Genomic DNA, 14,699 nt, shown 5'->3' with positions numbered 1-14,699 from the left:
TTGAATATATTAGTCCTTTGGATATTTTTTGCCTACCCACAGCTGCTTCTCCATAATTCTTTCCCAGGGTTGATAGCTCTAAGATATGTGTCAATTCATCCTTTGATATGGTACCTCTATTGCAGCCACATAGCTCACTTTTCCTCATATTTCTTGTGTGAACACAAGAGCACAAAGCATACCAGGGCAGTCCCAGGTTCTCCCAGGCAGTTGGTAATGTCTTACCAACTATACTTCTATGGATGTAGCCTACATGCTCATGAATCCCTTTGGCAGCCTCATTAGCTCATTCTGCACTTATTTTCCCTGTGCCTGAGCTGTTCTTAAACCCCAAGTCCTCTTTTCATTTTTATCCAACTAACAGTGATGTGCTATGCAGAATCTTGGTTTTATTCCATTAGATACATCCAATCACAGTAACCTGTCCAATTTTTGTATTCTGATTCTGTCTCTCTCATCATATTTTCCATTTCACCTAGATGTCTGTCTTCTGAAAACTTTGTAAGTTGCTTATGATGTTTTCATTCAGATCCATGATAAAAATTTGTTGTCATTGATCTGTTCCTCAACACTTTTAGCATAAAATTTAAACAAATTTCAAATTTGACTTCTCTATCCATGAAGATTTTACAAGGCACTTTGTCAAATACAGAAACACCAGGTCTATAATATTTAAAAATCCTAGTACCCTACTCCTATTAACAACACAACATCAAAAAGGAATGAGATTATTTGAATACACAGCTGTCAATATTGATTTTGTAAAAATGTTTGTAAAGTTATAACATGATCCACTGTAGAGTACTAGATGGTATTCTTAACAATGTGTGTGTGTGTGTGTGTGTATTCCTTTGGATATTTTTTGGAGAGAGAACGAGAGAGAAAGAGATATCACATACAAATTTCTAAATTTTACATTCATATCCATTGTGAATTTGGATGTGACTAGGTGGGTTTGAGGGCTGATAAGAGTACCTTTTTGCAAGGAAGACTTCCCAAGAGGTTTATTAGGTCAATGACTTGACATAATAAGACAAATATTCTGCTCCATAATTATGAAAGTTATAGTTTGGACATGAGGCATCTATCCCGAAAAGCTCCTGTGTTCATGAGGAAATATTCAGAGGTGAAATGATTAGATGATAAGAGTAACCTAATTGGTCCATCCTAATTTGAATGAACTAATTAGGTGATAACTGTAGCCAGGTGAGACATGGCTAGAGGAGGTGAGTCAGTGGGGGGTGTGCCCTTGAAGGGCTCATTTTTCCTGTGGTCTCATCTCCCTTCCCTACCCCCATTCTCTCTGCTTCCTGGTTGCCATTAATGGAACAGAGCTTCTCCACCACACCCTTCCACCATTATGTACTGCCTTACCTTGGGCCCAGAGCAATGGAGTCAGCCATCTTTGGACAAACCTCTGATTCCAGGAGCCAAAATAAACATTTCCTCCTCGAAGTTGTTCTTGTCAGGTATTTTGGTCACAATCATAAAAAGCTGACTAACACAATGACTTTAAGTCTTTATGAAACTGAAACCTATTCCAGCTGGGAAGAGAATGTATGCAATGACAGAAAAAAATCAAGACTCATGAATTTTGTCTGCAGGTAATGGCTGTATAGTGTAATACAGACTCACCGAGTCTGCTTTTGCTAAAGCCCTGACTCTTCACTTGGACTTGGAGACACCCCATGGGTAACTAAAAGCATGATAAAGCTTGGCATTTCTGTCTTCATTTTGTATGTGTCTTCTTTATTACCTTAAACTTTGGGTCAGATTCTTTCTCCGCTCTGCAGATAAGCATGCTAATATAAGGTTTATTAGCCCTAAATTGACTTAACCTATCTCCTTACTCTTATCACCAAAATAAGAGTAGCTAAGGTATTTTCAAGATTTGCAGGGACATTCAACTGCTGGCTTTTACAAGATCCTACTTCACACACTTAGAGTGGCAACTAGAAATCGCCAGTCATTGCCCTACACCTTCCAAGGAACAGTGGAACCTTGCAGGCAGATCACCCCTGATAAGATTGCTCCCTTAATCAGGAGCAATCATCTTATGGAACCACATTGTTCCCTTCTGGGATCACAGGCCTGATTTGTGAAGCAAATGAAGACTGGCCTCTGGGTGGCAGCAATTTCCTTGACAGTGATAAGACTGTGTGACCAGAGCTGAGATAATGATCAACAAGATCAGTTTGACCAAGACTGTTTAATCATGCAGAGCTCTTGCTCCTCTCTGTCATTTTTTTCCTCTTCTTAAACCCAAAGTCATACCTCAAGACAGGGCTGAGACTTACCCAGTATGACTATATTGATTAAAGTTCCTTTCCTGCTTTTCAACATTACTTTTTCCATTTGGATTTTAGGGTGAGGCCAGATCTAGTTTGTTGGGACCCCCAGAGTCAGGCCTCTGGATTAGGACTTGGTAACAATAGGAGGTATTTTCATTATCATATGGTATATATTGCTTGAATTTCTCCTTAGTTCTAGAGATCATATAGAGAAATCATGGATTTCAGGCATCCATGGATTTGAGTGCGAGCTGTACCACTTAACAGCCATGCCATAGGATGTGTTTTTAGAAAAGCGTTGCTAGTCCTTAATACAAAATATGTTTTGGTGAATTCTTACGATATTTTTTAATGACCTGGCCTCACGTTTAGAATTGTCTGGGATCTCCCAGTGCAACTATTGTATTTTATTTTGCTATCTTACCTCTTTCTTCCTTTGAGTTTATTTGAGATTATAGGGTCAAAATTAAATTTCTGGACATATTACTTCTGGAATTATATTACATTTTATGTTTTTTTCCTGAACTTTTTGAAATTTATTTTCTCAAACTCCTTAGCACATATCTGACCATGAATAGCTTTTCTTTTGCCGATAATCACTTCTTTGTCTAAAGTAGTTATCATTCACTAAAAGAAGTTCTTGTAGTCCAAAAAGTGAGTTTTAGAGTACAAATAAGTTTTCTTATTTGGGATGCCAATGACTCCTATGAAGTTGGTATGTGTGAATGCTTTTGTTTTGGGATCCTGGAAAAGTAGTTTTCTATGAATATGTCAGAAAAAAAAAAAAGCCCAAGATAATAGAGGAATAATGTACTCTTCCTCTTTTGTCAAATAAGCTTGAGCTCAAGGGATAATGCAGCAGAGGCCAACAGAGACGATGTTAGACTCAGATTGGAGTGCAGGTGAGAAACAGTGGTGCAGAGTAGAAAATGGGACCCTTCTGCACTTTATTATAGTCCCCCGAGCACTTGGGTAGCCAAGGAGAGATGTGTGTACCTGGTAATTATCTCCAGATAGACTTCTAGAGAAGATGTTGGGGCAGAAGGACATTATAAAATACTCTGTATTCACATTCTTTTTAAAAATTAATTAATTAATTAATTTTAATTAGGTATATGTGACAGCAGAATGCATTTTGATTCATGGCACACAATTGCACCACAACTTTTCATTTCTCTGGTTGTACATGATGTAGTGTTGTACCACATGTGCAGTCATATATGTACCTAGGGTAATGATGTGCATCTCATTCCACCATCTTTCCTGAGTGTAGGTTCATGGGCTCTGGGAAAAGCCATTTTATTGCTTGTCTTCCAGCTGTAGGTATGATAGTAGTTTAATGTAATAGCCAGTCCTTGGATAACCTAAGCTTTATCATTTTAATCCCATAGCCAATTCTAATATTTCTATAATGGTTTGCTCATAATAAGTGCCTTGCTTACTGAACATCTAGATATGTTACTATTTTTCTGATTGAGTAGAAACTGAATATCTTTGTTTTTCAGGGAATCACTTATCTCCATAATATCTAAGGACACTCTGCCTCTTATTCTAGCAGACTGTGTTATATGAATTAGGATTAAACCTCATCTTGGATTCCAATCACAGGTCTTTCTTCCACCCTTACTATTGCTGGACAAGTCTCATTTGCCCTGCTCTTCCAGGAAAACACATTTTTACCCATGTGCTAAGCATGGGTATGGAGGGATACCAGTACTTTAGGCATTATGTCTGTTTTAATCAACTTTTTGCTGCTGTGACCAAAATACTTGACAAGACCAATTTTAGAAAAGGAAAAGTTAATTTGGCACTTATGGTTTCAGAGGTCTCAGTCCATAGATGGCTGGCTCCATTGCTATGGGCCCAAGGTGAGGTAGAACATGAGGGCAGAAGGGTGTGGCAGAGGAAAGCATCTCAGGACATCATAATCAGGAAGCAAAAAGAGAGGCTCACCATTGACAAAATATATACCCCCCAAAGGCACCCCCCCCAGGACCTACTTCCTCCAGTCACACTCTACCTGCATACTGTTACCATTCAGTGACTCCATTCAAGTGGATTAACACACTGATTAGTTTAAGGCTCTCATAATCCAATCACTCTACCTCTGAATTTTCTTACATTACCTCACACATAAGCATTTTGGGGGCACTTCATATCTAAACCATATCAATGTCGCATTGCCATACCAATGTTTTAACCATGGAAAAGTATGTGTCTGATAAGAGAAAAATTCTGAGATGCTTTCTATTTACTTACAAAAGAACAGAGGATGGAAGAAAGAACAGATGGGAGAAGTTAGTTAGTAATAAGCAACAGGCCAAAACAAACAAAAAACCATTTCACATTCCTGTTTGTGTGATGAAACCTCAATTCAAAACCTATCACCACCCAGTAGGTGCCACTGTGTCCTGCTGGTAGCTCCCAGCCAATCTGAGGCAACATTTGTTTCTCCTATCCCAAAGCTTTCCTTGCTTCCTGTAATCCTACCCATCTTATCTCTAGCCAATGTAGCTTCAACATAAACAACTGCCTATCTTCCTCAATTTTTCATTATAAAATATTCTGACTTTTCAGATCCAGTAAACATTTTTTTTTTCCAATTGCTACCTAGGTATGCTCCTGGAGACTATAGGAACTTGTCCCAGGATCAGTCTTTTCTTTCATGACTAACATCTGTAATGACTCAATAAACTGTTTTATTTCAAGATTTCTCAGTGGGAATTTTGGGTTAACATAGCTCTTCTACTGGTAATCTTCATAATTAGATTTGGAGGTTTGTCTTCATTTTGTTGTTGTCAGTTTTAATCCCTTTTCTCAAGATAGTCTTTGGAGAAATAGTGTTCTTTTTGTTTTGTTTTTATCTAAAACTGGGGCTATACACTATTCCTCATTCTTAAAACCTTAAGTTATTGTCTAAAAAAATTCATGTCTCATTCTTTTATATAATCTATATAGCTATAGCCAGTCTGTCATTTCATTTTTTTTCTTATAAAATTCCAAACTATAGTGATCTAGCTAAACACTGACCATATTTCCAAGTCCTTTAGCCTCCTTCAGAAATCCCAGAGGTACTTCTTCAATTTTTGTTGATGTGTTAGTGTCCATATCTCTTTTTCATGCTTATCCTTCTACATCCTTTTCACCACAGTAGTATGAGACTGCAAAATGCATTTTCCAGAACCTCTTGCCTGTTGGGATTCAATGGGAGACACAAGATGGACAGTTGGAAGAAAGGAGCCATTTTTTTTAATGCTTCTGCTTACATCTATCTGTGTTAGTTACAAAAGCAGAAGTCACATCAGTGTCAGCAGCAGCAAGGACAGGAATAGCGGTGACAATAACACTAAACTCAACTGTTTGAGAACATAGAAGCCAGGGTATCTGGTGAATGCAGATTCATGGGTTCTAGAAAAAACTTTTTTTTTTTTTGGTCTTTCAGCTCTAGGTTTGATAGTAGTTTAGTGTAATAACCAGTTCTTGAATAACCTAATTTTCCTCATTTTATACCTATAGGCAATTCCATTATTTCTACAATGGATTGCCTATAATATATAATAAACACCCTGCTTACCAAACCCCTAGATTTGTTACTGTTTTCCTGATTGGGCAGAAATTATAAAATGTGGTTATAAATCAGCATGTGTGTGCAACATCAGCTGATAAGGTGTACCTTAGAAGGCATCATACCTTGAGAAACATTCAAGGAAGACTCAATTAATAATATCAACTCCACCTACAATTCTTCTTTATCTCTTAGTAGAGATAAACCTGGAAACTCTTGAGTCCAGTTTAAATTTTTTTTTTGATATTTGCTGGCATTTAAACTCTTGTCTGTGCTATGTTTAGTTCCCAAAAGGTCTGTATTCAAATTATTGACAAAAATTGCAAACCTTTTGTTTGTTGATCTCTTTCTTCTTTAAGGCATATAATTCACCACTGTTATCTCCTTGTACATTTTTCCCCCATTAGGCTCTTAAGAATTTTGAATTTGTGGTTTTCCTTTGGGGATTCTGCTTCTGTTTTCTCTAGGAACTCTTCTTTGCAGATAAGCTGGTATTCAGAAGGAGAATCCTTGAGAAAGAAAAGACTTTTCTAAAGTCTGTAGCAAAAATGCTATTACAGAGGAAAACACAAGGTCAATGTGGGTAATGTCTTATGCCATAGGTTCATTATCATCATATGTAGCTTCTAACCAAGATCAAATACAGAGAAACTCTTACCCACTTCCCCTCACCCAAAATGAAAAAGGAGCATTATATCTAAACTATGGATAACTCCATAAGTTACCACAGTCAAATTATGCACATACTTCTACATTTAGGAGTTATTCCTTCATCAATCTGAGCAATGGAAATAGGGGTTACTGATCCCCAATTTGGAAACCAGTCACAAAATGGCCTATGGTGCTGATAGACTCCTTGACCTTTAATACTCAGCATCTGAGTCCACATACTTTTCTCCCCTTGTCTGCATATAATGCAGATATGGAAGTTTGAGAAATTGACCATTGATTAGACAAAAAACCTGGAAGAAAAAAAAATTAACTGCATATTTAAATGTCATCCAGAAGCAGGAAAAGGCAAGCAGCCAAGCTTTTCTAGTTCTTTATTCCATCATGTGATGTTGCTTGGACATCAGTTTATCAACAGACCAAATTTCTACCACCACTTCATGAGTAGAGAGACTTGCAAGAAAACTACATGAATGGCAGCTTTTAAAAAGAAGGGAACTACAACACAAGGTAGGTTACTTTTAAGCAAATCTGTCATTTTGTTTTAGATTTAGATTATTCTGTAGATTTTTTTCCTCCCTTAATTCCACAAGATTTTTAATCAAATTTTATCAGATATAAACCACTTAAGTAGAGTAGGTAAGGTAGATTTCTTCAGCAATAGCCTGAGTAAAATATACATGAACTGCTGTCACAAGAAAGATCATCAGTCATTTCCTTATGCTATTTGAGGACAGAAGAAATATTTCCTGCTTTGGAGAATATTTATTCTTTGCAGAGCTTGAAAAATGGGAGGAGGGATATTGAGATGATTTGAGTGAGGGTTAGAGCGTAGGTTTCAATCACAGAAAATATTAATACAGTGTATCTTGACTGGTATGATTTCTGGACTGTTCATCAAAGGAAAGTAGTATTAAGTAAAATATATTCATAGTTTAATTTATAAATTTATATCATGGAAATAATACATAGGTATGCTGATGGATCTTTCTCTAATTTCTCTTCTGCAAGATCTGAGCTTTAAGATCCAGAAACTCAGACTGATCAGAATTTTCACACATTTTAAAAGACATTAAGTGTGTGTGTGTGTGTGTGTGCACGTGCGTGTAGCTGTGTGTGTGCACGTGCCTGTAGCTATATGTGTGCACACAAGCATTCACTAATGTAGGGTAGAGAGAGAAGAAACTTTTAGCAAGTGAGATCATTCTATGTGTGTTATCTCAGTGAAGCAGCTGATGAGGTGTGCATTATAAGCACCATCAAGAGATGAAGAGCCAGGCTCAGTGGCACATGCTTGTAATCCCAGTGGCTCTATAGGCAGAGGCAAGAAGATCATGAGTTCAAAGCCAGCCTCAGCAAAATCGAGGCCCTAAGCAACTCAGTGAGACCCTGTCTCTAAATAAAATACAAAATAGGGCTGGGAATGTGGCTCAGTGGTCAAGTGCACCTGAATTCAATCCCTGGTACACGCCTCCTCCCCTGCCAAACAAAAGAAGAAAATGATGAGGGGACAGGGGATGACAGAAGTGAAGAAACTCAAGTCTGTCCAGTTCTTAAGGCCACCTGATATCTATTAGGCTTCTTCTGTTAGCCTGTCATACAGGTATTGATAATAGTATAATATGCTCAGAGCATCTGTTACTCTATGTGATTTGTTGTGATCTTACTTCCTGTATTTTGTTTACTCCTAGTAAGTGCAAAGGAATGTACAGAGTGGAAAATACTCAGCATTTCTGCACTTTGCCTTGGATACTCTGTTCCAGTATATCTACTTTTCCCAGATTAATTTTTTATTATTATATAAACCTCAGATTCAAGGCTCTAAATCAAATGGAAAGGAGACTTAGAGCAGGTACAACTCCTTCATTCTGTATCTTTGTCAGGCAAGTGGAAAGAAACATGACTAAGTTTAATATTTTATTTTATAGTAACAGTGCTATAAAATTGCAGATCTAAATGTGCAAGCAGTGGAGAATGATGTAATGATATATTACACTGCTACTAAAAATCATATTTTAAGGAATATTTCGGACCACGGAAGGTTCACAACACATAGATATTGTGATCACCTCTTTCTAAAATTAAACAATGTACATGGAAAAAAATAAAAAGGAAACCAGATACCGACAACAGTTAGCTATAGGAAATCTTAATTTCTTCTCTAATTTAAAACTTTTTAAACTTTCCAAAATAAGGTATATATATATATATGTATTGCTTTCAGAATCAGATAAGATGATAAAATTATTTAAAATGTTTCTAGAAATAACTACTATACACATGGTATGAGCTCTACAAGCCACCTGTTCCAAGCACACTGAAGCCGAAAGATAAGAGCTCTGAATTGTGCCTTCCAGGATGAGGAGTGAAATAGGACAAGAGGCAGAACTAAGTAGCCTGGTGAGGTCTAATTACTTGGAAATGTGAGAAAATATTCTTAATCCTGGAGCAGATAACATTTATTTATTGACTTGTTTACTTAGGTACATCACCCAAATTGGTTGCACAGAGTGAAATTTTATGCTACCGAACAAGGAATGGGAGAAAACAGGAAAAGATGACAAAAGTCTAGGGGTGTTGCACAAATTCCTTGCACTGGAGTCCCTCCCTCTGCTTCTGATACTTCATTATTGAAAGTGCAACAGTCTATTCACTGATGGAAAGAGCTTGTCTCTCTTGGAGGCTGTACGACTTTTTTCTAATATCTGTTTATCCAGCCTTAGGAAGAATGTTTGAATCAGGGCATGCCTGTAATCTCAAAGGCTCAGGAGGTTGACACAGGAGGATCCTAAGTTCAAAGCCAGCCTCAGCAAAAGTGAGGTGCTAAGCAACTCAGTGAGACCCTGTCTCTAAATAAAATACACAATAGGGCTGGGGATGTGGCTCAATGGTTGAATGCCCCTGAGGTCAATCCTAGGTACCAAAAAAAATGAATGTTTGACCCAAGGTAAGTGTGATAAGACATCTGAGTGAAGAATAAGCATTCATATGACCTAATCTTAAACCTGTTCAATTGCAGGAGTTCTGGTAAACTGTAACCTCTTCATGGATGACACCCACCAGTGTGGAAAACTCACTAATTGGCAACATGGTGGCTTCCTGTTAGTGCACCCTCAGCCCCTTTTGGTCAAAGTTGTTATAGCCACTCCCTTCCATGCCCTCAAGGAAGGATAGGCAACAGGTTGAAATATGAGGAATGTTAACCTCTCATTTAAAATGTGTTTTAATTAATTTAAATTATATTTAATTTTAATTCTATTCAAATGTATTTAAATAGAATTTAAATTTTAAAAATTAAAAATTTAATTTTAATTAAATATATATAACATTACTCCTGGTTTAGGATGTTTGGAATTTTACTAAGGAAAAGAAATAGACTTTCTTTTTCTTTGTAAAATAAAACTGTAACTTTAAAGATTTTCTCATATGATGAAAATTCCCATTGTACTTTTGGAGCTTTACTCTTCAAATTGGCTTGCAATTTTCATATCATCTTGTTCTCAGTCATTTGAGAAGCTTAATTAGTTGTGCAGGAATGGAATCCTTTCTCTTCCTCAAATATGTTACCTTTTAAACTATCTAATTCAGAAACTGTAAGACTAAAGTGAGGCACTTGGCTTTGCTACTTTTACTCTGAGTTTATTTTCAATATCACGTTTAAGGTCTCTAGACCTCAAAAAAAAAAAAATTAAAAAACTGCCTAGTGTATTTCAATTCTGCACAAAATTTCTAACAGGTAAAAGTCATCTCACTCTACTGTTATATAAATATATATACATGCACATATGTATCTATGTACACATGGACATATGTGTATATATAGTTTTTATTGTATAGCTACATATATTATATAATTATATATTATATAAGATTATTATATATTATAAATAATTATGTAGTATATACAAAGTATGTATATTATATAATTATATATTATATATAAAATTATAAATTTTAAAAAAATTATATAAGAATTATATATAAAATATATAAAGTTACCTGGAGATCAACTAGTTTTTAAAATTCTATCATTGCTTTTAATTTTTTTCACCTAGGATGAGCTTATTTTACCTTGACTTTTCTAGAACATTGATGCCACTGTCTCAGTTTCCCTACCTATAAAATGAGCACAATAAATTGACCATTTCATTGGATTGTTATAACTTGGGTTGATGGATTCAAAATGCTTACTATGGCATAGAATACGCACCTAATACATAATAGCTATTGAAGACATGGCCCTTTTTATGATGGTAGCTTTTTGATGGATGATAGCCTAACCAACCATCTATCTTCCCTCAAGCTTACTGTCTATAGCAAGACTAAAGTGATCTTTTTAAAATGAAAATCTGATCAGTGTAAAGGATGACATTTTGAGTTAAAGAATTATTTTTTGCAAAGGAGTAGAACTGCCTATGCTTTGCAGGATGCTGAGCAGCATGCCTGGCCTCTACCCCTAAGGACAGTAGCCCCCTTTCCCCTCACCTCAACTGAGATGATCAAATATTTCTCCAAATGTGTATTGGGAGTCAAAATCATCCCTGTTGAGTATCACAGCCTCCAATAAAGAATTTTAATGACTTCTCATATGAAACCTAATCTTTAAACCTAACATGGGATAAAATGCTTTCATCATCTTCCCTTGCATAATTCTACAATTATGAAATCAGAGTCTATGCTCCCTTTGAACTTTAAAAAAAAAAAAAGTCTGATTCCCTACATATCCAGATATTTCATGCCCCATAGGAGAAATTGCACCACTTTATCCCTCTGTCTAGAACTAGCCTTTCTTTTCCTTCTAGTATAACAGTTTTCAAATTTTAGCAGTTCTCATATTTTAGTGTAGATGAATGAGAATCACCTGGAGGGTTTGTAAAAACAGAGTGCTGGGCCTCAGCAATACAGTCTCTTATTCAACAGGGCGGGGCCTGAGAATTTGCATTACCCACCCACCCTTGGTGATGCTAAGAATTAACCCCAGACATCTGGGATGGTAGGCAAGTACCTTATCACTGAGCTATATCCTCAGCCCTGAGGATTTGCATTTCTGTGGGATGCCCAGATGTTAACCATACCCTTTGAGAACCAATATTCTAGCCCTTCAGAGACTCCTCCTCACCCTTAAGACTAGGGTTATTTCATTTAGGACATTGGCCATGATTGCCACAGGCAGCTTGCTCTCCTCTGTTTTCATAGCTCCTTTTTATTACAGATGTTGACCTCTTGCCCTATCACTCATTTGTTCATCTGTCTATTGCTCTTGCTTCCTGGGAACTTTCCACTGAAAGTTGCATCCACCCTAAAGCCTAGCATACTTCCAGCCCTGTGTAGATTCTCACAACCCATTTTCCTCAATAAGGATCAATCAGATCCTAAGAGCTTGAAAATCCTTAGATCTCCTTCAGCAAAAAAGCATGACCTATTTACCTGGAATGGTTAACTTCCCATTTTCATCATTACACAGGCCAGTGGAAGATTGTATAAACAAACTAAGGAGGGAAATATGGCCCACTTATTCTTTTCCAATTGTTATTCATTAAAAATATCTATGTTTAGCAAGAAAAACTTTTTATTCCTGAGGAAGTTAGCTTTGAATGCATCATACTTTCAATTCTGTAGAGACTCATCACACTCACCTGCTATGCTCTGGCAGGAACTGACCTGAGGGCAACAGCCCTCCTTTTACAGCATCATGAGGATTTACGACTTCAGGCCCAGTGAGAGGCCCTGCAGACCCACTACCTCCATAGCCTTTGGCACTAGCAGTGGCTGGGTGAGTTTAACTAGTTGACCTGAAACAGGCACCTCAGGAAGGGACGTGCTGCAGCCGGGAAGTCATTTTCTAGATAAATAATTCAGGTAGAATAGCCTCTGCCAGACTATTTTATCAACACAGTTGGCTAGCCAAGTTTAAAAATCATTATCTCCGATGGTAAAGAGCAAAGTTTTATGGGTAAGTTAAGAGGGCTTAAAGAAATCAGAGTATGGATTCTTATAAAATGTGAACAACTCTCTGAGCTTTACAGGAATTTGATCTAGTAGATCAAGGGCACTGGGCTTAGAAAGCCAGTCAAGGGTTCAAACCACGGGCCCACTCCTTACAGTCTCTGCAAATGCAGAGGTTTGGTTTACTTACAATAATGGCTATGTTCGTTGAATATTTACCATGTTCAAACATTGTGCTGAGATTTACATATAGCATTTCATTCTCTCCCCACTTAACAGTTGTGGAAAACATAAGCTCAGGCAGATTTATAAATGACAAAGACCACATGGATTGTAAATGTCAGTGAGGACTTCCTGTCAGAGCTGTCACCTCCAAAAGCCATGCATTCCCCCACCTCCCATTCTCTGCTCTCTCTCCTCTTCTAGCAACTCCTTCAGATCATATGAACCACAGATGAAATCAGGGTTGTGAAAGACATGTTTGAAGCAACTGAAAGGCGTCATTATTATTGTTTTCTTTTTTCTTATAGAAAATGTTTTCAATTCCCTGCCCTCTCTACTATATTCTTTTCCTAATTCTTATAGAGCATTTTTTTTTTAAAAATCCCACCCACTTGGCTTCAGCACAACTACCTTAAATTGTTGTATATTTCTACAAACAGAAAACATCATTTTTGCAAACATTTTACTAAAAATAACAATGATAAGAGTCATCTTTCATTAAGGACTTCCTAAGTGGCAGACAATTTCTAAGAACTTAGCATGTTTTGTCTTATTTAAAACTCAAACACCCTATGTGGTGCTTGTCATTGTAACCTGCATTTTACAGAAGAGAAAACTGAAACATGGATAAGTTAAATTACTTGACCAGGGTCATGAATCTAGGAACTAGAGAGGCCAGGATTTGGGCAGGCCCCCATGATTATCTGAAAGCCAGTTGACAATTCAGAGTCGTCATCTGATAGCTTTGTTTTCAGAAAAAAAAAATCACATAGAATACGAAAAAAAAAAAAGAAATCCAGAAGCAGAAGCATTCAATATTTAGTGCACATAAAATCCACCTGTCACCTTATTAAAATGCCAATGTCCAGGCCTGGCCTTCTGAGTTTTTGATTCAGAAGGTCTTTGGAACACAGTCAGAAGTCTGCCTTTTAATAAGCAGTTTTATAAAGCACATGGTTTCAGTGAGGTGATTCTCAAGCAGGTTGTCTGCAGATTGCACTTTGAGAAACACTGAGAGAGATCAAATATTTCTTTTGCTGAGTTGAAGAAAGTTTTGATATCAAAGACAAGTTATTCATGTGAAGATTCTTCATGACTCTAGTCCCTTTCCAAATGATTTGACATGCTAATCAATGACAAAATATTTGTTAATTTATTGAGTGAAAAAATGCAAAAGCAGAAAACTATACTTTCTGTCTTCAAAGGTAATATAATCAGGGAATGCTAGCCATAAAAGTAGAACTCTTGTACATTCACCTGAATATTTGCAGTTTTGTTTTATAAAACGTAGGCTTTGAAGTTTCTCTCCTTTCTCTTTCCCAGGCTATATCACTCAGCAGGAAGCCTTGTCTTATGCTGCAGTACTTAGAGATTCCACCAAGAGAGCTCAGTCAAGGGAGATCCTCAAAGGAAGTCTTCAGCTGTGACAAGAAAATGTCTGTCGGCAAGACCCAAGTTTGTGGTTCTACCCAGGGTCCAAAGCACAGGGCACTGAGCTCTCAGGAACTGGAAGTCTGTACAGTCTCTACATAGGCAGTTTGCCCATGCGTCTCTGGCATCTGGTGGGTGTTGGGTGCACTGTTATTGAATGACAATGAAAAAAAAAATGACTTATAATACAAACCCCAGATTGGGACCTAATCTCATTCACAGAATTTTTTAACCAACAAGAACAAGTTGAAAGGTTTTAAAAGCAATAGAACTGAGGGCAAGCTTTTCCATGTTCAGTCTATAGAATAAGGTGATTTTCAAAACTTTCAAAATAAAAGCTTCCTTGGAATTTGAGCCTCCCAGAGAAATCCCCCAAACAGTGAAAGATACAAGTGGTCAGAAGGTACAGGCCTCCTGTCTCTGCGTGACCATTCCCTGCAAGCCATCTACTACACACACTGAAAAACACAAACCAGCACAGAGTGAAGAGGGATCAGGTGGGGCTTCTAGAGCTGTATCACCCTAGCGACAACTGGTGTGTCCATCTCCTCCTTGTCCTCTTCTCCATTAGGCAA

The 14,699-nt window shown here is 37.2% G+C and overlaps 1 protein-coding gene across 1 annotated transcript; it reads left to right on the top strand.

The window, feature by feature from the left end:
- The first annotated feature begins 3,144 nt into the window (after positions 1-3,144).
- Fam216b (family with sequence similarity 216 member B) lies at positions 3,145-14,188 on the top strand. Its single transcript, XM_046453976.1, is given in 6 exon segments — positions 3,145-3,193; positions 9,127-9,161; positions 12,179-12,242; positions 12,245-12,298; positions 14,017-14,088; positions 14,091-14,188. Coding segments are annotated over 6 exon segments (372 nt in total).
- Positions 14,189-14,699: the final 511 nt, after the last annotated feature.

Source organism: Marmota monax, unplaced genomic scaffold, assembly GCF_021218885.2.
Source record: "Marmota monax isolate L192 unplaced genomic scaffold, Marmota_monax_Labrador192_F-V1.1 WCK01_AAM20220418_F8-fsc00011, whole genome shotgun sequence".
Lineage (NCBI taxonomy): Eukaryota > Metazoa > Chordata > Mammalia > Rodentia > Sciuridae > Marmota > Marmota monax.
This window is presented reverse-complemented; position numbering and strand designations above follow the sequence as displayed.